The sequence below is a fragment of the Mustela erminea genome, chromosome 19 (genome assembly GCF_009829155.1).
Source record: "Mustela erminea isolate mMusErm1 chromosome 19, mMusErm1.Pri, whole genome shotgun sequence".
Lineage (NCBI taxonomy): Eukaryota > Metazoa > Chordata > Mammalia > Carnivora > Mustelidae > Mustela > Mustela erminea.
Window position 1 is genome coordinate 28,034,259 of NC_045632.1, and position 27,710 is coordinate 28,061,968.

The 27,710-nt window shown below is 42.7% G+C and overlaps 1 protein-coding gene, 1 long non-coding RNA gene and 1 pseudogene across 3 annotated transcripts in view; 2 read left to right on the top strand and 1 right to left on the bottom strand.

Moving 5' to 3' along the window:
• LOC116579626 overlaps positions 1-27,710 on the bottom strand; it is an 89,476-nt gene that overhangs the window by 20,935 nt on the left and 40,831 nt on the right. For both annotated transcript variants that reach the window (XM_032325183.1, XM_032325184.1), the window contains one exon: positions 15,233-15,299. In XM_032325183.1, the coding sequence (XP_032181074.1) occupies positions 15,233-15,291 (59 nt within the window). In that variant the 5' untranslated portion in view covers positions 15,292-15,299. The remainder of the gene's footprint in view (positions 1-15,232; positions 15,300-27,710) is intronic.
• On the top strand, positions 1,940-15,839 carry LOC116579628. The gene is made up of 3 exons (XR_004281351.1): positions 1,940-1,990; positions 15,490-15,571; positions 15,675-15,839. It is a non-coding gene; the product is annotated as an uncharacterized LOC116579628 (long non-coding RNA).
• On the top strand, positions 6,783-6,971 carry LOC116580390 (annotated as a pseudogene).

Consider the following 27,710-nt stretch of genomic DNA (forward strand, 5'->3'; position numbering starts at 1 on the left):
CACTGAAAACAATTTGAATTTTAACACTCCTCTGGAGAAATTTCAATCAAGCCTCCAGAAATAGGAAAAGAGTAGTAGCATGGCCCTGTCAAAGGACACAAATCAAAAAAAGTCATAGGTTTCCTCTATAATATTCTTTAAAAAAAAAAAAAAAAAACAGGGTGAGTAACAGCTGAACAGTGTCACCATGCAATTCAGCAATCACACCCCACTGATTTGAAAACATTATGTCCACACAAAAACCTCCACATGAATGTTTATAGCAGCTTTATTCATAATGGCCCCAAACCGGAAGCAACCAAGATGCCCTTCAGTAGGTGACACAGATAAACTGGCACAACCAGACAATGAGAATTATTAAGTGATAAAAAGAAAACAGCTATCAAGCCACAAAGAGACTTGGCTTAATCTTAAAATGCATATTGCTAAGTGAAAGAAGCCAGTCTAAACAGGATATATACTGTATGGTTCCAATTACACGACATTCCGGAAAAGGCAAAACTATAAAGATGGGTGAAAAGATCAGTGGCTGCCAGAGGTTTGACAGGATGGAATTGAATAGGCGAAGCACAGGGGTTTTTTCCAGGCGGTGAAATTATTCTGCATGAAACAGTGATGGTGGATACATGACACTATGCATTTGTCAAAACCCACTGAACTTCACAGCATAAAGAGTGAACCTTAATGTATGCAGATTTTAACAAATCATTTAGAAGTCGAGAGAATCCCAGGATGGAATACAGAATGTGACAAAACAATTACAAATTGTCTATGAACGTATGAAACCACCTCACGGAAGGGAGGGAGGGAAGAGGTAGGAGCTCACCTTTGTACAGTTTTGCATAGAACCCGGTGGGATAGGATTTGGCCCGCGGTTGTAGGTTTCCAACCCTTGCTCTAAAGCCTAACGAGGCCCTCAAGTGGTAACTTTCAGAAGCCTGTGAAAGGAGGGCCATGTGATGTGGGATCTGTGCCACAGGGAAGGCGGCCAGACCCACGGCTTTGCCCGCATCTGGTCCAGAGTTGTTGCCAAAGTCCTGATCCGGACTTAAAAGATACCTAATGCCCAGCCCCCACCCTGCCACAGCCCCCCCACCGGTCTAACCTAATTCTCTACTTCCACCTGCACTCCTGGGGGGCTATGCCTGGTAGGTCTGTCTTAAACACCACCACCCCACCGCACCCCTGCAAACACCCACGTGGCTTCCATCCAGAGCTCTGTCCAAATGTTACCTTATCTGTCCGGCCCTCCCTCACCATCCTTACCACCTGTGCTCCCTACCCTCTGACCCAGCTTCATTTTTCTCTCTGTCACACACACACACACACACACACACACACACACACACACGTTTTAAACATAAACTTTATTTTTTACAGCACTTCTAGATTTTCAGAAAAATTGTAAAGATAGTACTATGTAAGAAATCTCCCAGATAACTTACACTTAGTTTATATTATTAGCATCTTTTAAATTGGACTACCTTTACTACAACTAGTGAACCAACGCTGACACACTATTAAAAGAAGTCCATACTCTATTCTTTTTTTTTCATTATTTATTTATTTATTTGACAGAGAGATCACAAGTAGGCTGAGAGGCAGAGAGAGAGAGAGAGAAGCAGGCTCCCCCCTGAGCAGAGAGCCCGATGCGGGGCTCGATCCCATGACCCTGAGATCATGACCTGAGCCGAAGGCAGAGGCTTAACCCACTGAGCCACCCAGGTGCCCCCCTACTCTATTCTGATCTTCTCCCTTTTTACCTACTGTCTTTCTTTCTGGTCCAGGATACCACATTTCATTCTTTGGTCATGTCTCCCCAGGCTCCTCTTGGCTGAAGCAGTTTCTCAAACATTCCTTGCTTTTGACGACCTCAACAGTGTGGGGGAACACTGATCACATACTACGTATTTTTACTTATTTGGATATTATCTCATCCCAAGCAGGAAGGTAAGCTTCTAGAAGACAGAAGATATCTAGAAGATAGACGGTAAGATTCTAGAAGGTAATCTTCTAGATTTTTGTCTGTTTACAGTTTCCCCAGCAAATGGAACAGGGCTTGCCACAATGTAAGCTGTTCAATGAGTAACTGCGGAATCAATGAATTTACTAAAATGAATTTTTCTTTTTTTAAACTCTAAAACTCCCTAGACTTTCAGGTTTCATAAAGGCCAGCCCTTCTCATTTAACACATGAAGACAATTAGGTCTTGAGGATTAGGTAACTTTCTTTTGGTTCTTAAGATTTATTTATTTGAGGGGCGCCTGGGTGGCTCAGTTGGTTAAGAGCCTGCCTTTGGCTCAGGTCATGATCTTGGGGTCCTGGAGTTGAGCCCTCCATCAGCCTCCCTGCTTGGTGGGGAGTCTGCTTCTCCCTCAGCCTGTAGCTATCCTTGCTTGTGTGCTCTCTCTCAAATGAATCAATAAAATCGTAAAAAAAAAAAAAAAAAAGATTTGAGGGAGAGTGAGCGAGCATGCAAGCAGCAGGGAGGGGCAGAGGGAGAGGGAGAAAATCCTCAAGTCGACTCCTTGCCAAGCCCAAGCTCGACACAGGGCTCAATCCCACAACCCTGAGATCATGACCTGAGCCTAAATAAAGAGCTGGACACTCAACCAACTGAGCCATCTTGGCACCCCAGGCTAGGTTAACTTTTTAGTTACAGGAACCAGAACTGGAATTTCCTCGACCTTTTGTGACCGCCACACACAGAAAACCGGGATTTCACTGCACACAAGGACATCTCAACCACTGCCGGTCTGACACTTCGTGTTACCCACAGGGAACCTGGGAGCAGATACTCATTCTCAGCTATCTCAACAGCTTTTTCTGCATAATGGTGTTTATTTAGGTCAATGACTTGAATACTTTACTGCATTTTTGCCCTTATTATTTTTTAAGTGTAAGTAAAAAAAAAAAAAAAACAAAAGGGAAAAAAAATGCTGACACCAGTAATTAGGAGAAGTCACCTAGCAGGTGACAAAGAGGAGTGAGATCTTTTAGGTCAAATCAGATTCTGCGCAGGCCTTGGATGATCACCTAAAACCAGCACCAAGTGCTAGAAAACCCTATGAACGACAGTGTGTAAATGGAGAAATGTGAATTCCTGCCACCACAGACAGTTCTATTTTTTTACTCATTCCTTCCTCTTTAGTATCTTTTCAGGAAAAGATGTCAGGGAGTCTCCCCACTCATTATACCTGTTTTGCAACCTTTCAACATGTGCTTTAGTGATAACCAAATGGGAATCCAGTAACTGCTGGATAAAATCGCTAAGCAAGAACTTCAAATATATACTTTCTCAACTCACCCAGAGCCCAATACATTGCATGTGTTAAATAAATACTTATGGAACACATGAAAATCAAGTGATTCAAAGCTTTATCAGAAATGAACAATATGTGGGATGCTTGGGTGGCTCAGTTGGTTAAGCACCGAACCCCTTGATTTCAGCTAAGGTCGTATCTCGGGGTTGTGCCCCATGTGAGGCTCTGCACTGGATGTGGAGCCTGCTTAAGATTCTCTTTCTTCCTCTCCCTCTGCCACTGCCCTCACCCTCTCTTTAAAAAAAAAAAAAAAGAATGCTGCATAAACATGGAAAAATTATTTCTAGTGCTTCTACTCTTCTATATATTCCATGCAAATATCAGCTATTAAAGCAAATACTTTTTAGATACACAGAAGTGTCCTCTGCCAAACCCGTATTCTGGGAAAATTTATGAACTTCAAGCATATCAAACAGACAGACTTAAGAAAATTTTACTTAGGTGTTTTTTACTCTATCTTCTTCCAAAAGCCTTAAGGGTGCTACCTAAGAAAGTTGATTCATATATTAACATCTCATTAAGCAGTATGACTGGGATATATGGTAGTTCATACACACACAGAGACATAGTATCAAAGCTTTTCACTTTAAGATTTTTCTTTTTTTTTTTTAATCTTTCTTCCAAGATTTTATTTACTTACTTTTGAGAGGGAAAGTGCATGCTTGAGTACAAGCATGGAGGGGGGAATGCAGAGGGAGAAACATATTTCCTACTGAGCAGGGAGCCCCAGTCAGGACTCCATCCCAGGACCCTGGGACCATGACCTGAGACAAAGGCAGATACCCAACTGACTGAGCCACCCAGGTACCTCATCTTTAAGTTTTATCTAATCAGCCTTTCTAAAATGTACTAGACCCATCTTGTCCTCCTTTAACAAGTAAAATAGTCTTTCATTGTTTATCTGTTTGTTGGCTACTCCAAGTCAGTTATGACCATCACTCCCCTATTTTCTCAAATGTAAGACGTGTACTTTTTCATATATGAAATTAGGGATCCTTCTTACAATAATATATACATTTGATGTTGTGTGTTTTCCTTTTTTTTTTTAATTTTTTAAATAAAGATTTTATTTATTTATTTGACAGAGATCACAAGTAGGCAGAGAGGCAGGCAGAGAGGTAGGCAGAGAGAGGAGGAAGCAAGCTCCCTGCTGAGCGGAGAGCCCAATGTGGGGCTCCATCCCAGGACCCTAAGACCATGACCTGAGCCAAAGGCAGAGGCTTTAACCCACTGAGCCACCCAGGCACCCCGTGTGTTTTCCTTTTAAAAGCTACTACTAAGGGCACCTGGTGGCTCAGTTGGTTAAGCAACTACCTTCAGCTCAGGTCATGATCCTGGGGTCCTGGGACTGAGTCTCACATAGGGCTCACCATGCTCTACAGGGAGCCTGGTTCTCCCTTTCCTTCTGCCTGTGCTCCCTATGCTTATGCTCTCTCCCTCTCTCTCTCTGTCAAATAAATAAATAAAATCTTTTAAAAAAAGGTTAAGTCACCTATTAAGGGTGGCTCAGTAGGTGCGGTTGCCTTCAGCCCAGGTCATGATCCAGGGGTTCTGGGATCAAGGCCCAGGTCAGGCTCCCTGCTGAGAGGGGAGTCTGCTTTTTCCTCTCGCTTTACCCCTCCCACTGCTTGTGCTTTCTTTCACTTGCTCTCTCAAATAAATAAATAAAATCTTTAAAAGTAAATAAAAAATAAATGACACCACAAGATGCATTTGGCATAGACTATGGGAAACTAGAAGACAAAAAGGACATGCTTCTTCAATTAAAAAAATATTTAAAAAAAAATGGGGGCATTTTTTTAACCCAAAAGTGGTTTAAATAAATAAATAAAGTCTTAAAAAAAAAAATGAGGGGACCTACAGATTTAAGAAGACTTAAGAAACATCAACCACTACAGAAAGAACATTCCACCCAACAACAGCAGAATACACATTTTTCAAGTGTATACTCAACATTCCAAGGATAGACCATGTTAGGTCAAAAAACAAGTCTTAACAAATTCAGAAACATTATGATCATAAAAAGTATCTTTTTCTGGGGCGCCTGGGTGGCTCAGTCATTAAGCATCTGCCTCTAGCTCAGGTCACCATCCAGGGAATCAAGCCCAGCATCAGGCCCTCTGCTCAGAAGGGAGCCTGCTTCCCCCTCCCCACCCCCGCCTGCCTCTCCCCTACTTGTGATTTCTGTCAAATAAAGAAATAAAATCTTCTTTTTTTGGTAAGATTTTATTTCTTCATTTGATAGGCAGAGATCACAGGTAGGCAGAGGGCAGGCAGAGAGAGAGGAGAAAGCAGGCTCCCCACTGAGCAGGAAGCTCGACGTGGGGCTCAATCCCAGGACGCTGGGATCATGACCTGAGCCGAAGGCAGCGGCCTTAACCCTCTGAGCCACCCAGGAGCCCCAAGAAATAAAATCTTTGGAAAAAAAATATATATCTTTTTCTGATCACAGTAAAAATGGAGAAATTCATACCCTTTTAAACACCAATGGGTCAAAGAAACCAGTGAGAAATCAAAAAATGCTCTGACACCATGAAAATGAAAACACAACACAGCAAAACTGAGATGCAGTGAAAGTAATGCTAAGAGGAAAAATGTACAGCTGTAAACATTTACATGAAAAAAGGTCTCAAATCGGGGCACCTGGGTGGCTTAGTTGGTAAAGCGTCTCCCTTCCACTCAGGTCATGAACCCAGGGTCCTGGAATCAAGCCGCACATCAGGCTTCCTGCTCAAAAGGAGGCTGCTTCCCCCTCTCCCTCTGCTTGTGCTCTCTCTCTCTGTCAAATAAATAAATAAAATCTTTTAAAAAAGATCTCTAATCAACACCTAACTTTACCACTTAAGGAACTAGAAAAAGAACAGATAACCCAAAGCTAGCAGGCGGAAGGACATAATAAAGATTAGATCAGAGATAAATAAAGATTAGAAAAACAATACACAAAAATCAATAAAATGAAGAGTTAGTTCTTTGGAGAGATCAACAAAATTGATAAACCTTTAACCAGGATTAAAAAACACACACACACAAATAACTAAAATTGTTATAAAAGAGAAAACATTACTACCATTTTAACATAAATAGAAAGGATTGTAAGAGTACTATGAGGGCACCTGGGTGACGAATTCACTTGTATGTCCGACTCTTGGTTTCAGCTCAGGTCGTGACCTCAGTGTCATGATCTCGGGATTGTGGGACTGGGCCCCACGTGGGGCTCAGCACAGCTGCTTGGGATTCTCTCTCCCTCTCTCTCTGCCTCTCCCATTCATAGGCACTCTCTCTCAAAAACAAGTATTAATAAAAAGAGAGAGGGGACTATGTGTAATGATACACGACAAACTGGATAACCTTGAAGAAATGCACAAATTCCTAGAAATACACAACCTACCAAGACTGAATCATGAACAAATAAAAAATCTGAAAAATCTGTAACTAGTAAGAAGATTAAAAACTCCATGGAAGACTCTACTTCCAGGGACCATTTCTATAGTTTGTTACTAGAAAAGTTTCTCTGAATGTGTGAAGTACTGAATACCCTGAGGAGGGGTGTAGTATTCTCTCCTGAGCATAAAGCCAGCTCTGGCTGTTGCTTCTGCAGCTGCCTTTTGCCACTGTTGACTTTTCTTATCCTTTGGGAGAGCAAGAGGTAAAACAGAAACAAAAACAAGAACAAGCAAGCAAGCAATTTCCATAAAGAACACTCTAAACCAGATGGCTTCACTGGTGAACCCTACCAAACATTTAAAGTAGTAACAGATCTTTCTCAAACTCCTCCAAAAAACTGAAGAGAAGGAAATGCTTTCTTACTCATTCTATGAAGCCAGCATTACCCTGATACCAAAGCCAGAGAGACACTACCAGAAAACTGTACATCAATGTACTTTATAAACACTGCTGCAAAAACCTTCCAAAAATGGTTAACAATTGGGATTCAAAAGAACATTAAAATGATTATTATACACCATAACCAAGCACAATTTATTCCTTTAATGCAAGGATGGTTCAACATATGAAAATCAATCAATGTGCAGTAACAGTATGAAGGAATTCACGTGATCTTAACTGATGCAGGAATCACTTGACAAAATTCAATAACCTTTCATGATTTAAAAAAAAGTACTCTACAACTATTCTACAAATTAAAAATACAAGTAAACTACCTCAACATAATAAACGCTATATATGAAAAGCCCAAAGCTAACATCATGCTCAATGGTGAGACAACTGCAAGCTTTTCCTCTAAGATCTGGAACAAGACTAAGATGCCCACTTTTTTTTTTTTTTAAGATTTTATTTATTCATTTGACAGACAGAGATCACAAGTAGGCAGAGAGGCAGGCAGAGAGAGAGGGGGAGAAGCAGGCTCCTTGCCGAGCAGAGAGCCCTATGCGGAGCTTGATTCCAGAACCCAGGGATCATGACCCGAGCCAAAGGCAGAGACTTTAACCCACTGAGCCACCCAGTCGCCCCACAGATGCCCACTTTCACCACTTCTTTCCAACGAGAGACTGGAAGTCCTAGCCACAGCAATTAAGAAACAGAAAGAAATAAGAGGCATCCAAATTGAAAAAGTAAAATTATCTCTATTGATGACATGATGTTATATATGTAGGGAAAATCTTACGAAGCAATGCACCAAAAACAGCTTTAAAAAAAAAAAAACTGTTAGCCCTGGGGCTAATAATACATTGTATGTCAATAAAAAAATAAAAAATTAAAAAAAAAAAACAGAAAACGGGGCGCCTGGATGGCTCAGTGGGTTGAAGCCTCTGCCTTCGGCTCAGATCATGATCCCAGCATCCTGGGATCAAGCCCCACATTGGGCTGTCCGCTTGGCGGGGAGCCTGCTTCCCCCCTCTCTCTCTGCCTACTTGTGATCTGTCTGTCAAATAAATAAATAAAGTCTTTAAAAAAAAAGAAAAAAACCTGTTAGAATAATAAACAAATTAAGCTAAACTGTAGGACACAAAATCAACTTGCAAGAAACAGTTGCAATTCTATACACTACCAATGAACAATATGAAAAGAAATTCAGAAAACAATTCCATTTACAATAAGAAAAAACCAATAAAATACTTAGGAATAATCTTAAACAAGGAGGTCAAAGACTATGTACACTGAAAACTATGAAGTGTTGTTGAAAGAAGTTAAAGACGACACCATTAAGTGGAAAGATATACCATCTTCACGAGCTGGAATATTTAGTATTATTATGATGTCAATATTACCTGAAACAATGTACAGACTCAGTGTAATTCCTATCAAAATCCCAATGACTTTTTTGCAAAAGCTGAACATTCCATCCTACATTTCATATGGAATTCCAAGGGACCCAAAATAACCAAAATAATCTTGAAAAAAAAAAAAGAACAAAGTTGGAAGTTTCACACTTCCTGATTTCAAAACTATTACAAAGCACAGGAATGAGAACAGTGTGGTACTGTTATAAAAACAGATACACAGACCAAAAGAACTGAAAGTCCAGAAATAGACCCTCAAATATGAGGGTTAAATAATTTTTTAGGAAGTGCCAAGACCATTCAATGGTAAAAGGATAGTCTTCAACAAACTGGGCTGGGAAAACTAGCATCCACATGCGAAAGAATGAAGTTGGACCCTTTTACCTTACACCATATACAAAAATTAACTCAAAGTGTATCTAAGATTTAAATATAAGACCTGAAACTATTAAAGCCTTAGAAGAAAAGATGGGGGAATAGCTTTATGACACGGGATTTGGCAATGATTTCTTGAATATGACACTAAACGCAAAGACGACAAAAGAAAAAAACATAAACTGGACTACACCAAAATTACTTTTGCACATAAAAGGTTACTTACAGGGTGAAAAGGCAACTCACAAGATGAGAAAGAATATCTACAATCCATATAACTGATAACAGTTTTCTACGCCAAATACATAAAGAATCCTACAATTCAACAACAAAAAAACGAACCCAATCCAAAAATTGGCAAAGGACTTGAACAGACATTCTCCAACAAGATATATAATAGGCACTCAGCACCTAAAAAGATGCTCTATTTCACTAATTATCAGAAAAATGCAAATCAAAACCACAATAAGGTATGCCCGGCTGGCTCAGTTAGTAGAGCATGCAACCCCTTATCTCAGGATTTGAGTTTAAATTGAGTTTAAAACTCAAGTCCCACACTGGGCATAGAGCTTACTTTAAAAAAAAAAAAAAAAAAGAAAGAAAGAAACAGAGAGAGAACACAGTAAGATATCACTTCACACCCATTAGGATGGCTACCATCAAAAAACAACAACAACAACAACCACCCAGAAACAAGTATTGGTGGGGTTGGAGAGCAGTTGGAACCTTTGTGCACTGTTGGAGCGATTATAAAATAGTGTGACGGCGGGGCGCCTGGGTGGCTCGGTGGGTTGAAGCCTCTGCCTTCGGCTCAGGTCATGATCCCAGGGTCCTGGGATCGAGCCCCACATCGGGCTCTCTGCTCAGCAGGGAGCCTGCTTCCTCCTCTCTCTCTCTGCCTGCCTCTCTGCCTATTTGTGATCTCTGTCTGTCAAATAAATAAATAAAATCTTTAAAAAAAAAAATAGTGTGAAGGCTATGGAAAATAGTCTGGAAGCTCCTCAAAATTTTAAAATTAGAACTTCCATATGATCTCACAATCCCACTTCTGGGTATATATTCAAAAGAGCTGCAATATCGAAGAGGTATTTGCACACCCATGTGCGTAGCAGCATTATTCATAATTGCCAAGAAGTGGAAGCAATCCAAATGTCATCAATGGAAGAAGAGAGAATCAAAATGTGGTTTACACAAACTGTATTTGTTAGTTCTCCAGAGAAACACAACCAATAGGACGTATACATAGAGATTTATAAGTAATTGGTTCATTTGACTACAGAGGCTGGCACGTGTAAAATATTCAGGGTAGACTGGCAAGCTGGAGACTAAAGAGAGCCAATGTTTCAGTGTGAGTCTGAAGGTAGTCTGCTGAAGTACTAGTGAGAGCTGATGCAGCAGATGAAGTCCAAAGGCAATCTACCAGAGAATTCTCAATTGCTGAAGGAGGTGGATCCTTTTTGTTCTCTTCAGGCTTTAACAGATTGGATGAGGCTCATTCACATTTTGAAAGGCAATCTCTTTTATTTAAAGCCCACCAATTTAAATATTACTCTTCTCCAAAAACACCCTCACAGAAATATCCAGAACAATGTTTGACCAAATACTTAGGCACCACATGACCCAGCCAATATATAAAATTAACCATCATACATACCATGGAGTATTATGCGGTCTTAAAAGGAAGGAAATCCGGTCACATGCCACAACATGTATGAACCTTGAGGACATTATGCTAAGTGAAATAAATCAGTCACAAAAGTACAATGACAGGATTTCACTTAAAATATGAGGTAACTAAATGTAGGTTAAGTGCCTGACATTAATTAAGCTTCTGACTGCCAAGACATCCATTTCAAAGATACCACCCTGAATAAACATATTATCAAGGTATATGACACAGACACTAGGTAAAACCAGATTAGGAACTAGGTCACCAGTAAAGTTCCCCTTATAGAAAAATGCTGGGCCACCATGAATAAACATATTGCCAAGGTATATGACACAGACACTAGGTAAAACAACCAGATTAGGAACTAAGTCACCAGTGAAGTTCCACTTATAGAAATATGCTGGGTGATGTAGATAACTGACCACTTAAATGATCCTGCTTCCACTCTCCCATGCCCTCATTTCTGCTCTTATGCTTCAAATTAGCCAATATGAGTGACCCCTCAAAACCCCAGACATTCCACCTGCAAACCCTAATGAAGTCAGAGGCCCAGCTCCTCCCTCTAGCTCTCTCTCTCTGCTTGGGACCTTACTTGTATCATAACCTCCAGGACTTGAAGTCATAAATCCTGTTCCTCAAAATTCCCTGATTTGTTTTTGCTGAGGTGCATCCTGTGATCATTAAGAACCAAAACCAGAGGCACTTGGGTGGCTCAGTGGGTTAAAGCCTCTGCCTTCGGCTCAGGTCATGATCCCGGGCTCCTGGGATGGAGCCCCACATTGGGCTCTCTGCTCAGCAGGGAGCCTGCTTCCTCCTCTCTCTCTGCCTGCCTCCCGACCTACTTGTGATCTCTGTGTCTGTCAAATGAATAAATAAAATCATTAAAAAAAAAAAAAGAACCAAAACCAGTCACAGCCTCGACCCCCCGCGGGGTAAGTATCAATGGAGCCCACCATCAGAGAGGCCCAGGTATTCCTAGCTGACAGCATCACCATCAAGATGTGGGGTGGAACACAGCACTGAAGTAGTCAAAATTCTAGAAATAGGAAGTAGAATGATGGTTAATAAGCTGGGAAGGGGGGGGGGGGTGCCTGGGTGGCTGAGTGGGTTGGGGCCTCTGCCTTTGGCTCGGGTCATGATCCCAGATCCTGGGATCGAGCCCCACCCACATCAGGCTCTCTGCTCATCAGGGAGCGTGCTTGCCACCCCGCCCCCCGCCTGCCTCTCTGCCTACTTGTGATCTCTGTCAAATAAATAAATAAAATCTTTGGAAAAAAAAGAGAAAAAAAAAGCTGGGAAGAGGGCAAAGGGACTTGTTCAATAGGTACAGAGGTAATTAGGGTACCTGGGTAGCTCAGTCAGTTAAGTGTCTGCCTTTGGCTTTGGTTATGATCCCAGGTTCCTGTGATCAAGCCCCATATCGGGCTCTCGGGGTCCCTGCTCAGTGGGGAGCCGCTTCTCCCTCTCCCTGTTCCCCTGCTCCTCCCCCTACTTGTGCTCTCCAGCTCTCTCAAATAAGTAAGTAGTCTTTTTTAAAAAAATGGCTAAAATGGTAATTTTTATGTTATATATACTTTACCCAATAAGAGAGATAATCAACTAAATGTAGTATGTAGGCTTTATTCAGATCTCAATTCAAATTAAATAACTATAAGATAATCAAGAAAATATAAATGGTGTCTAGATATCTAATGTTATTAAACTATTGATTTGGGGGAGTTATATGCAGTGACTATGTAATAAAAACAGAGTTCTTAACTTCCAGAAACACATACTGAAATATAAATATATAAACATGTTCTCAGAGATTGGCTTCAAAATAATTTCAAGCTGGGGTGAGAACCAAGACTAGGCTCAGGGCTAGCCAAGGGTCAGTAATACTGGAAAAAAGTGATGGGTACAGAACAGTACATTACACTGTTTCTCTAATTCTGCTTATGTTTGAAAAAAAAGGGTTTTTTTGGGTTTTTTTGTTTTTAACAAATGGCATCTTAGAATTAAAGAAACAGTAACAGTGCTATCCCATCACGGAGCAATGCTCTCGGGTACTACTGAGACCACTGGTCCTAATGTCCTGCGGCAGGCAGAATGGCCTAAGACACATCCACAGCAAAACTGCTAGAGCTTGTGAACAGGTTAGTTTATGTCCCAAAGGGGCTTTAGAGACATGATTAAGGACACAGACTTCGAGCTGGGGGAAACCACACTGAATATCTGAATGAGTCCAATGTAATCACTAGAGTCCTTTAAAGCAGAGAAACTTTCTGGTCTGCAATTAAGAGAGAAGAGTTGGAGGAGAGATCTGAAGCGTGACAGGGACTGGCTCTGAAGACAGAGGAAGGGGTTTCCAGCCAGGAATGCCAGTGGCCTCTGGAAGCTACGAATGGCCCTCAGCTGACAGCCAGCAAGGAGATGGAGACGTCTCCTCAGTCCTCCAACTGCGAGGAACTAAATACTACCAACACTCTGCACAAGCAAGAACATGTGCGGTCTCTTACAACCTCTTCAGAGAGGAACACAGCCTGCTGACACCTTGAATTTTAGAATGGAGAGACCCAGGTTGCTCTTCTGACCTACAGAGCTATAAGGTAACAAATGTGTTCTTTTAAAGTGCTAAATGTATGCTAATCTGACATGGCAGAAATGGAAAACCACACATGGTCCAAAACATCTAGGACTTTTTTTTTTTTTTTTTTTTAAAGATTTTATTTATTTATTTATTTGACACAGAGATAGTGAGTCACAAGCAGGAGAGAGGCTGGCGGGGAAAGCTCCATGCTGAGCAGAGAGCCTACTGAGCCACCCAGGCGCCCCAAAATGTCTATGACTTTTAATGTTTCTGTCCGCCTCTACATTTTTTCCCTACTGTCCTTTGGTGTAAGGGTATAGGCTATGACTGCTGCTTATTCACCACTTCATATGTGCTATGGCAGTGGGAAGCAAATACACGTTCGCTCACTCATTCAGTCAACACCAGTGAGCAGCTAGCCCAGCAGTCCCTGCTCTGTATCAGGCAGGCGGCAAGGTGGACACTAGGGCTGTCATGGGGACCAGCTTAAGAGACTGGTGTATGTACCCAGACCTACAGGGGCACCCACACTGGTTTCATCTACAGCACCCAGACTCCAACCAAACACAACCAGCCATGAGTGCTGGGTGGAGCTAGTCTTCTCAGGCTGCAAAGTTTCTCAGATAATTGGTACCAGCAATTTGCTGGTTCTAAAACCCAAAGCAGGAGACATACAAGCTGCGTAGTTAAATGTGCATCTCCCTTGGCCCAAGACTTCAAAAACCAGCAGGCATGCGGCCTGGGAATCTGTATTTTATCGGGCTCTTCAACTGATTCTTAGGCATCCCTAAGCTTGAGAAGCAAGCCACAGTGGAGTCCTGGGGCCCTAACCCCATCTCTCTGGGAGTAACAAGGCTCTGAGTAAGGGCTGCAAAGTTGATAAGTAAAAACTTGTCTAAAAACAACAGTTGAGGGGTGCCTGGGTGGCTTAGGGGGTTAAAGCCTCTGCCTTCAGCTCGGGTCATGATCTCAGGGTCCTGGGATCGAGCCCCACATGGGGCTCTCTGCTCAGCAGGGAGCCTGCTTCCCTTCCTCTCTCTGCCTGCCTCTCTGCCTGCTTGGATCTGTGTCTGTCAAAATAAATAAATAAAATCTTTAAAAAAAAAAAAAAAAAAACAACAGTTGAGGGGTTAAAAAAAATACAAACATCTAACGGTAACTGTTTTGGTGACTGAAGAGGTAAAATGCTGAGTATACAATTAAATTTACAGACTATCCTCGAACATGTAAAAATTAAGAAGTTTGTGGGGCGCCTGGGTAGCTCAGGCAATAAGCATCTGCCTTCGGCTCAGGTCATGATCTCAGGTTCCTGGGATCGAGCCCCGCACTGGGCTCCCTGCTCAGTGGGAAGTCTGTTTCTCCCTCTCCAACTCCCCCTGCTTGTGTTCCATCTCACTGTGTGTGTGTGTGTGTGTGTGTGTGTGTGTTTCTGTCAAATAAATAAATAAAAATCTTATTAAAAACAAAAAAAACAGAAGTTAGTTTGCAAGTTTCCCTAGCAATATAACAAAAACATGAAGAGCAGGTACCAATCTGTTAACAGTGCCAAATGCTCAAGAGTGGGCTTATAGAAGATTTGCACTTTTTTGTGTTATACATTTCAGTGTTGTTTGAAAAATTAAAAACAAGTATTTACTATACTTCTTAAGCATCTATATTCCAAAATAAAAAGTTTAAAGAACGTGTTACTTCTGCTCTTAGAAGACTGAAAAAAATGTCATTTTGTAAGTTATATAAACTAAAAGTAAAATCAGCAACAACTGCTAAAATTATTTATTTATTTATTTATTTGACAGAGAGAGAGATCACAAATAAGCAGAAAGGCAGGCAGAGAGAGAGGGGGAAGCAGGCTCCCCGCCAAGCAGAGAGCCCAATGTGGGACTCAATCCTAGGACCCTGGGATCAATCATGACCTGAACTGAAGGCAAAGGCTTTAACCCACTGAGCCACCCAGGCGCCCCTAAAATTAAATCTTGACATCTTCATCTAATTTTGCTATTTTACCCTGGGAACATGTAAAAACCAATACACATATTTAAAAAATATTTCAGTTTACCTTTTAGCTACCGAAGATCTTCCATATTGTCTTCTGCGAAGCCTGGCAGACGAAGACATCTTAAGTCCTAGGAAAAGAAGTTGAGGGTTTTTTTAGGATTAAATCAGAAAACCATTTTACAATCAAGAGCAGTGTGAAACATTTACAAGCAGCAGTGCTTGCTTCCAACCTCCACCCATAACAACTCTTCAAGCAAACACAATAATGAAGACCAGCTAATCACAACCCTAAAATACCCTCCCAATTCTATTTCTCAGCTAAAGAAAAAGTCGAAGTCATCTAGGGAAGTTCCAAGGGGCACTGGCAAAAATGCTCACAGATTGGAGGAAAGGAAAAGGGGTAAGTATGATTTTAAATGCACAGTGGCAAGGTGAAACAAACAAATGAAACAAACTTGATTGCAGGGATTTCAGTTCCACTTTGGTGTCCTGTCTTCCTTTAGAACCATGTGATGCTTCACAAGGAGACATGGCAAAGGCAAACGACCACAAAACACACTGCCCAGATTTGGAGCCAGAAAGGATACTTTTCTTTTCCTTAATGAACTGATTTGTGCATTACCTACACTGAAAGATGCTGAGATGTCTATGACTAAAAGGGAGAACAAATAAACCATTAAAATGAGGAGAAAAAGAAGCAAAGTATTTTTTTAAAGACTTGAGGGAGAGCACACATGTGCACACACTCGCAGACATGTGCGGCGAGGGGGGAGGGGCGCAGAGAGCTCCCAAACCGACTTCACCTCAAGCATGGAAGCCTGATGTGGGGCTCCACGGCACATGAGATTAAGAGTCAGCTGCTCAAATGACTGTACCACCGAGGTACCCGTCCATTATTTTAAATGCTATAATTCACACACCATAAAATTCACCCTTCTAAAGTTAAATTTTATGGTGTTTTTTAGTACATTCACAAAGTTGTGCAACCATCACCACTTCTGAAATTCCAGAACATTCTCACCATTCTCCCTCCACCAAAAAAAATTCCAGCAGCAGTCACTCTCTATACTCTCCTCCTCACAGCCTCTGGTAACCAATCATGAACTTCCAGTCTTTTTGGAATTATGTTATTTCAGACTGTGATATAAATGGATGTCCTCTTTTATGTCTGGCTTCTTTCATATAGCATGCTTTGGGTTGTTGTAGGATGCATCAGTATTTGTTCCTTTTATGGCTAAATACTATTCCACTGTATGGATATACCACTTGTTCATCCATTCACCAGTGGATGGTCCTTCGGGTTGCTTCCATTTTTTTGGTTATTATGAACAATGCTGCTATGAACATTTGTGTAACAAATTTTTGTGTGAACACATATTCCGTCTCTTGGGTATGCACTTAGGAGTGGAACTGCTGGGTGACAGGGTAATTATGTTTAACTTTTTGAGGAACAGCCAGACTGTCTGCCACACATGCTGTACTATTTTATTTTACATTTCCACCAGTAATACCATACATGAGAGTTTCAATTTCCCCCAACCTTGCCACCTGACATCAACCTTAAACAGGAAGACATTCTGTGCGGATCATAGGCATGAGCATGATGGATACTCAACGCAACTGCAGGCCCCCAGCTTCCACAAGTACTCTTCCTCACACGGACTTGATCTAACAGGCTGAGGAAAGGCCTGTAACCTCCTCCTCCTCTCCTCTCGCTCAATCACACTATCCCACCACACAGAAGACAGACCAACTGCCCACCACCCAGAATCTCACTTGATCCAGTGGATTACCGCAGTGTAAAAACTTCAGAATGAGATTAAAGCAAGCAGAGAAGGCAGAACAATGCAAATAACTTCAGCAAGACATACTGAAGGAAACGAGAGTCTTTTTCATCCAGTTCCCAGCATGGTTCTAAGCACTGTCCATCCTAGAAGACTGGAAAGTTCAACATAAAGATGGACGTGTTTGATTACACCATAACCAATAATCAACTAAAAACTGATCACAGACCTAAATAAAAGAGTCAAAGTATACAATTCTTAACTTTTAAAAATATTTTATTTATTAATCTGTCAGAGAGAGCGAGTGAGTGAATAAGCCGGGGGAGTGGGAAGCAGAAGGAGAAGCAGGTTGCCTGGTGAGCAAGGAGCCTGATGTCGGAGTCAATCCCAGAACCCTGGGATCAAGACCTGGGCCAAAGGCAGACACTTAACTGACAGAGCCACCCAGATGTCCCTGAAGTATGCAATTCTTAGAAGAAAACACGGGAGTAAATATTTACAACCTTGGATTAGAGAAAGATTTTTGGATATGGCACCAAAAGCACAAGCATTAAAAAGCTGACAGGCTGGGGGGGTGCCTGGGTGGCTCAGTCGGTTAAGCATCTGACTCTCAATTTCAGCTCAGTCTTAATTTCAGGATCATGAGACCAAGCCCCACAGCAGGCTCTGTGCTGAGTATGGAGCCTACTTAAGATTCTCTCTCTCCCATGACCTCTGCCCCTCCCCTCCATCGTATGCTATCAAAAAAAAGGTAAAAAAACTTGACAAGTTGGGGGTGCCTGGATGGCTCAGGTGATAAGCATCTACCTTTGGCTCAGGTCATGATCTCAGTGTCCTGGGATCAAGCCCCACATCCGGCTCTCTGGTCAGCAGAGAGTCTGCTTCCCCCTCCCCCTCTGCCTGCTTCTCTGCCTAATTGTGATCTCTCTATGTCAAATAAGTAAAATCTTTAAAAAAAAAAAAATTGACAAGTTGATTTTATCAAAACTTTAAAATTTTGTGCTTTAAAAGACACCATTAAAAAAAATATTTGTAGGGGCACCTGGGTGGCTCAGTAGGTTAAGCATCTGCTTTCAGCTCAGGTCACAATTCTGGAGTCCCCAGATGAAGCCCCACATTGGGTTCCCTGCTCAACAGGGAGTCTATTTCTCCCCAGTGCTCTTCATCCCACTTGTGTTCTCTGGCTCTCTCTCTCAAATAAATACATAAAATCTTTTTTTTTTTTTTTTTTTAAGGATTCTATGTATTTATTTGACACATAGATAGAAATCACAAGTAGGCAGAGAAAGCAGCAGAGAGATTGGGGGAAGGAGACTCCCCACTGAGCAGAGAGCCTGATGCGGGGGCTCAATCCCAGGACCCTGAGATCATGACTGAGGCTTAACCCTCTGAGCCACCCAGGTGCTTCTAAATACATAAAATCTTAAAAAATAAAAAAAGAAAGAAAGATAATACAAAGAGGAAATCTTTAAAAAAAAAAACTTGTAAATCTCGTATCTGATAAAGACCTTATATTCAGGACATAAAAGGAACTCTTACAATTCAATAATAAAAAGAAAAACAACACAATTTTAAAACAGGCAAATGGGGAAGCCTGGGTGACTCAGTTGGTTGAGCTGCTGCCTTTGGCTCAGGTCCTGATCCCAGCTGTGATCAAGTCCCGCATCGGGCTCCCTGCTTGGTGGGGAGGCTGCTTCTCTCTCTGCCTCTGCCTGCCACTCTGTCTGCTGGTGCGCTCTATCTCGCACGCGTTCTCTCTCTCTCGCTCTCTCTCTGACAAATACATAAATAAATAAATAAAATCTTTAAATAAGTAAAACGGGCAAATGATTTTTTTAATTTGATTTGATTGATTTGAGAGCAACAGCACAAGAAGGGGGAGGAGGAGAGGAAAAGAATCAAGCTGACTCCATACTGACTGTGCGTGGAGCTCAACTAGGGGGTCAATCCCAAGACCCTGAGATCATGACCTGAGCCAAAACCAAGAGTTGGACATTCAACTGACTGAGCTACCCACGTGCCCCTAAAATGGACAAAGGATTTAAGTAGACATTTCTTCCAAGAAGATGTACACATGGCACAAAACACATGAAAAGGTGCTCAACATCGTCAGTCATAAGGAAAGTACAAATCAAAACTACAATGATATCACACCCGTAAGGATGGCCACTATAAAAAAAACAGAAAATAATAAATGCTGGTAGATGTGTGGAGGAACTGGAATCCTTACACACTGTTGGCGGACATGTAAAATGGTGCAGCCACTATAGAAAACAGAATGGCAGCTCCTCAAACAATTAAAAACAGAATTATCTATCATTCAGTAATTCCACTTCTGGGTATATACCCAAAAGAACTGAAAGCAAGGTCTTGGGAAACGTTTGTACACCTATATTCATGGCAGCACAGTTCACACACAACAGCCAAAAGATACAAGCAATCCAAGTGTCCATCAATGGAAGAATGAATGAACAAAATGTGTTATATACATAGACTGGAATATTCACCCTTAAAAAGGAACGAAATTCTGATACACCCTACACCATGTATGAATCTCGAGGACATTATACCGGCTGGAATAAGCCAGTTACGAAACGGCAAACATTTTATGAATCCACTTATATGGGGTTATCTAAAGGAGTCAAATATATAGAAACAGAAAGCAGAATGGAGGTTGCCTGAGGTTAGGAGGAGGGAGAATAGGGAGCTGCTGTTTAATGTGCAAGAAGTTTCAGTTTTGCAAAAAGTCCCAGAGACTGGTTGCACATAAGGTGAACATACTTTCCGCCACTGAATTGGACACACAAAAGCACTTAAGATGAAAGCACCTGGGGTGGCTCAGTCAGCTGAGCATCTGACTCTTGATTTTGGTTCAGAGCCCCACATGGGGCTCCATGCTTAGCAGTGTACTTGAGATTCTCTCTCCCTCCCCCCACACATGAATGCTGGGGTGCCTGGGTGGCTCAGTGGGTTAAGCCTCAGCCTTTGGGTCGGGTCATGGTCTCAGGGTCCTGGGATCGAGCCCCGCGTCGGGCTGTCTGCTCAGTCGCAAGCCTGCATCCCCCTCTCTCTCTGCCTGCCTCTGCCTACTTGTGATCTCTCTCTCTGTCAAATAACTAAATAAAATCTTTTAAATAAATAAATAAATGTCAAAATCAATAAATACATAAATAAAAAACAAAATGAATGTCTTTTTATTTTATTTTATTTTTTTTAAAGATTTTATTTATTTATTTGAGAGAGAGACAGTGAGAGAGAACATGAGCGAGAAGGTCAGAGAGAGAAGCAGACTCCCCGTGGAGCTGGGAGACCTATGTGGGACTCGATCCCAGGACTCCGGGATCATGACCTGAGCCGAAGGCAGTCGTCCAACCAACTGAGCCACCCAGGCATCCCAAATGAATGTCTTTTTAAAAAAATGGTTACGACAGCAATTTTGTCATGTGTGTCTTACCACAATTTTTTAAAATTCATGTACTAGTGACACACATTCCACTCATTTCAAGTGTGCCACCCAGTGACTAGTTACTCAAGAAGTCTATACATGGCACTATCCTCACAGCAGTGTCGTCAGCATCTGTCACACACAGCGCTATTACAGTACCACTGGCTCTAGTCTCGGTTTTGTTTTGTTTTTTAGTTTAAATCACAAAGAGACAGCACTTCACTGACTAAGATGGGTATCACCGAAAGTGTTGGGTCAGCGGCCCTGGGAATGCACGAGGAAAATGGCCTCCAGGCCGCAATCTTCCCCTACCCAGGACTTTCCCACCAGAAGGACATCTGTCAAGGTCACCCTGAGTAAACCAAAACCTATACCAGAAACAGAAACCAGCCACTTTGGGACTTTCCAACCCCAACCTCTAACCTTACCAAATATGGTTATGAGCCCCCACCCTTCCCTGGCCTAGTAAATGCTCACTTAACCCCTTACCGCACGACTTCACTGACTGTCCTCTCCTAGGAGAGTTGCAGAACCTCACCCGAGGGTGCCTTTAATAAAGCTTGCCTTGTGCCTATCTGGCCTTGGTGTCGTGTATCTCGCCTGTAAAACCTTACAAAAAGGTCAAAGGCTGGTGAGGAGGTGAAGAAAGTGGAACCCTCATCTACTGCTGCTGGGAATGTAAAATAGCCCCTCTGGAAAGCAGTTTAGTAGGTTCTTAAAAAGTTAAACATAAACAGCCATTCAACCCACCTACCCAAGAGAAATGAAACACACATCCACACTCAGACTTGTGGGCGAATGATCACAGAAGCATTACTCACAAGAACCAAACGACGAAAACAATTCAAATGTCCATCAACTGGTGAACGGGTAAAAAGAAAAAAAATGTGGGATATCCGTGCCATGAAATACTACTCAGCAATAAAAAGGAATTAAGTACTGAGATATGCTACAACATGCATGAATCCCAAAACCAGCACAACACAGTGAAAGCCAGTCACCAAACATATTACTGGTGGAGGTGGTCACTGAGACGACATGACCTGTGAGCAGGATCTCAGCAACAGGAGGCTCCTTACCCCCTTCTCTGTCCTTGGACTATGCATCCAGCTTGCCATTCCTACTCCCAGAAGCTGCCCTAGAACAAAGCCTTCAGAGAGCGACGTGATGTTGAGACCATCTGGACAGTACATGACTGAATGCAGGTGAAGATCTCTATAGAAACTGGTAAGATCTGGCAGGTAGGTGCAGAGATCTACTTATCTTGTAGCTGCCCAAGACACATCTTCTATTTGAGCTCCTTTGCTTATTATACCTCACACCTACCCATCGGCAGTGGTCTGCCTCTTTCTTGGGTCTCTTTCTGCCCTCTGCCCATTTCAGATTATACCCAGAAGCTTCCAAGGAGCTTACAAACCAACAATTATATAATTATGATTCCATTTATAAGAAATATACAGAAAATGTGAATTCAAAGAAACAGAAAGCTTACTGGTTGCCCAGGGTGGAATGGGAAGTGACTAAAATGGGGTACGGGGCATCTTTCTGGGGGGACAAAAATTTTCAAAATGGACTGTAGTGAAGGTATTATGTAAATTTACTAAAAACCATTAAATTTAAAATGACTGAATTATGTGGGATGTAAATTACACATCTCAGTAATATACTGTTTAAAAAGTGAACTCAGACTTCTCGGTTGGACACTGAGGGTCAATTTGGCCAGAACGGTGCTCTGCCACTTAATTTCCATAAACCAAATGAGTGCAATCTACACCTCCTGGATTTTACTCAAAATAGGACTAAAACATACATATGAAAACCACAGCATAGGATGGTCATGATACCCTTTTGCAAGTCCTTATTAGTATAATAAAAACATACATTAGTTGTCAATTTACAAGTCTGTAAGAAGGAGATAAATTTTTCCACCGTGAGCTTGGGAAGAGGGTCACCCCACAGGTCAGCCTGTCATGGGAACTAGCAAAATGAAACCTCAGAGACCCACCCAAACCCAATAGCATTCTCAACGCTTAGCTAAGGGCAGGATTAGAGAGCCAACACTGAATTGCAGGTAGCCTCTTGTCTGCTCCCACTCCCCATGGCTGGAGGCATTTGCCTTGCGAAATAGGTAGCCTCAAAAAAACCAAAAAACAAAAACAAAATAGGTAGCCTCTTGGCCAGCTGGGACTGGGATAAAGCTGAATTACAAAGATGACCAAAGGCAAAACAAAACCATAAACCTCAGTTTGGAGCTTTCAATATTCAATTCCTTCAGGAGTCGTTATTTTATTTATTTAAGTAATCTCTACACTCAAAAGGGGGCTCAAACTCAGGAACAGTCTCACACTTCTCCCACTGAGCCAGCCAGGCACCCTTCCTTCAAGACTCAATACTGACCTTAGGGCGCCTGGGTGGCTCACTGGGTTAAAGCCTCTGCCTTCGGCCTAGGTCATGATCCCAGGGTCCTGGGCTCGAGCCCGCATCGGGCTCCCTGCTCAGCAGTGAGCCTGCTTCCTCCTTATCTCTCTGCCTGCTTCTCTGCCTACTTGTGGTCTCTGTCTGTCAAATAAATAAATAAAATCTTTAAAAAAAAAAAAAAAAAGAGTAATACTGACCTTAACTCATTTCTTTCCCGGTCACCAGACTCCCACAGAAGACCCAAACATGCCATACTTGTTCAAATGCCTCTTTCAGACAGGGCACAACCCTCTTGATCACTCCCATACTCCCAGCCTAGCCAACCTTAACCTCAGACTCCCCAACTCAGGCATGGAGCTTAGTGCAGGGGATACAGGGCGAGCAGGTAAGAACACTGTCTTGCTCTCCTAGGAATAATTTATTAATCAAGCATTACGCAGTCAGAACGGTTATTAAATAATCACTGAAGCAAAATTAGAACTGTATGGTAATAGGCAGGGAAGCACAGGCACTTTGGAAATGGTGCAACAGAATGTATCTGTTCTAAACTTTTATCCATATTAACTCATCGAACCATCAATAAAGTGAGATCTATCATTACCCTATTTTGAGGATGAGAAAGTGGACACAGAGAGGTAAGATAACTTGCCCAGGTACACACAGCTCGTCAGCGGTGCACCCACATGCACCCACGCATCTGACCGCAGAAGCCTGGTGCAATCACCCAATCTGCTGCCTTGGTAAATACTGGCAGAAAGAATGAACTGGAGACAGTCACAGCACATTAGCACATTACCCCACCCACTCCCAAGGAGGTAAAGGGAGGCCGAGGCAGGGCTAATCCAGATGACGACTAGGACACGCCAAAGCGGGAAGGCAAGAGGATGCACAGGCAGGCTTTAAGAGGCAGGGGAGGCTGCCGGGGGTTCCCGGTTCATCCCCAGGTAATGCACCAGGCCCACCTGCCCACTTCCCAACTGGAGAAACTGAGGTCCCCAAGGAGCCAGAACATAGGCTCTGAGGCACCCACCCGCCTCCACCTCCCCAGGCTCTCCAGCCGGGAGGTGTTTAGGGGCACAAGGCCTGCAGGGAGGCAAGACCGGGGCCCCTCCGCCCTTGGTGGGGCACTTACCCCGCCGGACCAAGGTGTTCTTCCAGGGTTCCCTCACTCAGGGTCCCGCGCCTTTCCTCCTCAAGCTTTTCCACTTTCACCTCGCCCTGCGCGCCTGCGCGCCTGCGCCCCCGCCCCCCAACAGGCCCCGCCCCCCACACCTCGCGGGCAAGCGGCCCACAGCGCCCCTGCAGGCTGGGAGGTGTAGGCCCACTGCCTTCTTGACCAGTCTTTCTTGTTCGTTTTCCTCTGCCCTTTCCTTGCACATCCCTCCTTGCCCTTCCTTCCCCCCTCACCTTCCCTTTGCCTTTTTCATGTTTTCAATCACACAGTAGTTCTTTCACTCATTCCTACATTTAACAATTATGTATGTGCAAAACAGACAAACAACCACCAAACAAAACAATTAAATGTGCTCCGGAAACTGCTCACTGGGGAGAATGCAGGGAAGACAAAAATCCTATGCCCATCAGCTTACATTCTAGAAGATGACGACAACAAATGAGTGACTTTCTAACTTTGTTATCCCCACTCACAGATGCAACACATTTTACATCCCTTTCCAGTGTACACACACACACACACACACCCATAAAACTAAAACTCAAGTTTCACAAAATAATACTTGATGGGCAGCTCATCAAGAGACAACCAGAAAACTTGTGACCGAGCACAACTAACTTTGTTAGACTTCCTGCAGTAATGGAGAATTCTACATTGACAGTCTCAGTAGTATCTCAGACAGGGGGGACAAGGAAAGGAAATTTATAGGGTTGGGGTCTGGGCTTGGGTAGTTCAAGCAGGTCTTTCAAGACAAGACCTAATAGGCAGGAAAGACATTGCAAAGCAGGTAGAAAGATTGAATTTTAGAAGGACATTTTATTTCCTTTAGTTTACTGGCTATCAATTATTGAATTTAAAAAGCTATGGAACTTCCTCTTTAATAAAGATTTTATATATTTGTTTGACAAAGAGAGAGAGAGACCACAAGCAGAGGCAGCAGCATTCAATGGGAGAGGGAGAAGCAGGCTCCCTGCTGAGCAAGGAGCCCAGGACTCTGGGCTCATGACTTAAGTCAAAGGCAGATGCTTAACCAACTGAGCCACCCACGTGCCCCCACATTTTTTTTTAAGTAGGTCCGCACAGAGCACAGAGCCCAAGATGGAGCTCAAATTCACAACTCTGAAATTAAGACCTGAGCAGAGACCAAGAATAGGTCGCCCAACCAACTGGGCCACCCAGGCACACAATGATATATAGCTTTAATGAAAAACATCCTCCTAATTCAATTTGTTTTAATTCTTATTTATTTGAGGGAGAGAGAGAGAGAGGGAAAACACAAGCGGGGAAGAGGGGCAGAGGGGGAGAGAGAGAGAAGCAGACTCTCTGCCAAGCAGGGAGTCAGATGTGGGATTTGATCCCAAGACCCCAGGAGTATGACCTGAGCTGAAGGCAGACGCATAACTGATTAAGCCACCCAGGTTACTCATTCTCCTAGTTTGAAAGAAATGTTAAATGTAATTTCCTTGATATTTATGTACTAAATAAATTGTAAGTTGAATTATTTTTAACAACAAGGATTGTCGGGGTACCTGGGTGGCTCAGTGGGTTAAAGCCTCTGCCTTCGGCTCAGGTCATGATCCCAGGGTCCTGGGATCAAGCCCCGCAAGAGGCTCTCTGCTTAGCAGGGAGCCTGCTTCCCCCTCTCTCTCTGCCTGCTGCTCTGCCTACTTGTGATCTCTGTCTGCCAAATAAATAAATGAAATCTTTAAAAAAACAAAAACAAAAACAAAAAAAGGATTGTCTGAGATTGGGCAAATGTCTTGACATAAATTTTAGGATTAGAGAACACATCAAGGCAAGGGTCTTAAAGCAAGTCTCAGTAAGTAAAACTGTTTGATAGGCAACTTGTTCTCCTAGATGCGCAATCCCGATGGGATTCCCAGTGTGAGAGCCCATCCTGCAAACTGTCCAGAAAAATAGGTTTAAACAAATTCCTAAACCAATTATTTACTGATTTATAGACTTATCTTACTGAGCACAGCATCATCTTTGCTGTATTCTACAGGTCAAAGCAATAGCAAAGAGCATCCAGACTCAAGGAAAGGGGAAGAGACGCCCATCTCTTGATACAAGGAGTATCAAAGAATGTGACCAACTTAAATCTGCCACACATTTAAGGGCACCCGTCTGGCTCAGTAGGTAAGAACATGTGACTCTTGATCTTGTGGTTCTGAGTTCAAGCCCCATGCTGGGTGTAGAGATTACTTAAATTATTTTTAAGAAATCATCCACATTTGGATTATTTGGAAAATAAGGGGTTCCTTAGGGAACTCTCCTATGTCCTTCGGGATATAGGAGAAGCAGGCCACATGGATTGGCTGATCATTGTAAATTAAACTTTCCTTCTGGGGGCACCTGGATGGACCCTGCATCAAACTCCCTGCTCAGTCGAGAGGGCTGCTTCTCCTTCTCCCTCTGCCCTTCCTTTTGCTCATGCCCCACCCACCTAAGAAATAAATAAAATCTTTTTTTTGAAGATTTTATTTATTTACTTGAGAGAGAGAGAGATCACAAGTATGCAGAGAGGCAGGCAGAGAGAGAGGGGGAAGCAGGCACCAGGCTGAGCAGAGAGGCCGATGCGGGGGCTCGATCCCAGGACCCTGAGACCATGACCCGACCCAAAGGCTGAGTCTTAACCCACTGAGTCACCCAGGTGCCCCAATAAATAAAATCTTTTTAAAAAAATTTTAAAATGAGGGGCACCTGGGTGGTTCAGTCTGTTGGGCATCTGCCTTCAGCTCAGGTCACTGTACTAGGGCCCTGGGATTGAGCCCCATGTTGGGCTCTCTGCTTAGTGGGGAGCCTGCTTCTCCCTTTCCCAGTGCCTGCCATTCCCACTGCTTATGCTCTCTCTCACTCTCTCAAAAAAATAAAATCTTTTAAAAAAAATTTTTTTAATGAAATAAATAAACTTTCTTTCTGGCAGGGAAACCTAATTAAAACTTCTCTCAACACTTTCTAGTGCCAACCTTGGGTCTCAAAGTTGGGTCCAGTCTTTCCAAATACATTTTCCTTTTCTGCAAACTATATCAAAACATGAATTAGGCTGGTGTTTGTTAGGTCTATGACTGTACCGATTTTTTTTTTCTTTTAAAGATTTTATTTATTTATTTGACAAAGAGAGATCACAAGTAGGCAGAGAGGCAAGCAGAGAGAGAAAGAGCAGGAAGCAGGCTCCCTGCCGAGCAGAGAGCCTGATGTGGGACTCAATCCCAGGACCCTGAGATCGTGACCTGAGCTGAAGGAAGAGGCTTAACCCACTGAGCCACCCAGGCGCCCTTACTGATTTTCAAGAAAGTCCTATCCCCCTATGCTTTTGTCTCTGAAAAAGTGTTTTACCTGTTTTGGCTAGGAAATGAGGAATATTGGAAAGCAACCAGCATACAAAGCAAAATTGGAAATGTGCATAGTGATCACTTTTTCCCCAAAGATTAGATACTGAAAGAGCCATTTGTAACCAGCTGTAATAGCGTACCCAGAAAAAAAATGATAAAACTAAAAAAAAAAAAAAAAGGTTAACATAAAAGCAATTCTTTCCACCTTTATGGTACAGTAAATAGGCAGAGAATGCAGAAGAGCATGACTAGAATTAGCCTACGAAGATCTCAAGAGTAAAACCAGAAAGACAAGGTGAGAGTTTGGGGCACCTGGGTGGCTCATTGGGTTAAGCCGCTGCCTTCAGCTCAGGTCATGATCTCAGGGTCCTGGGATCGAGTCC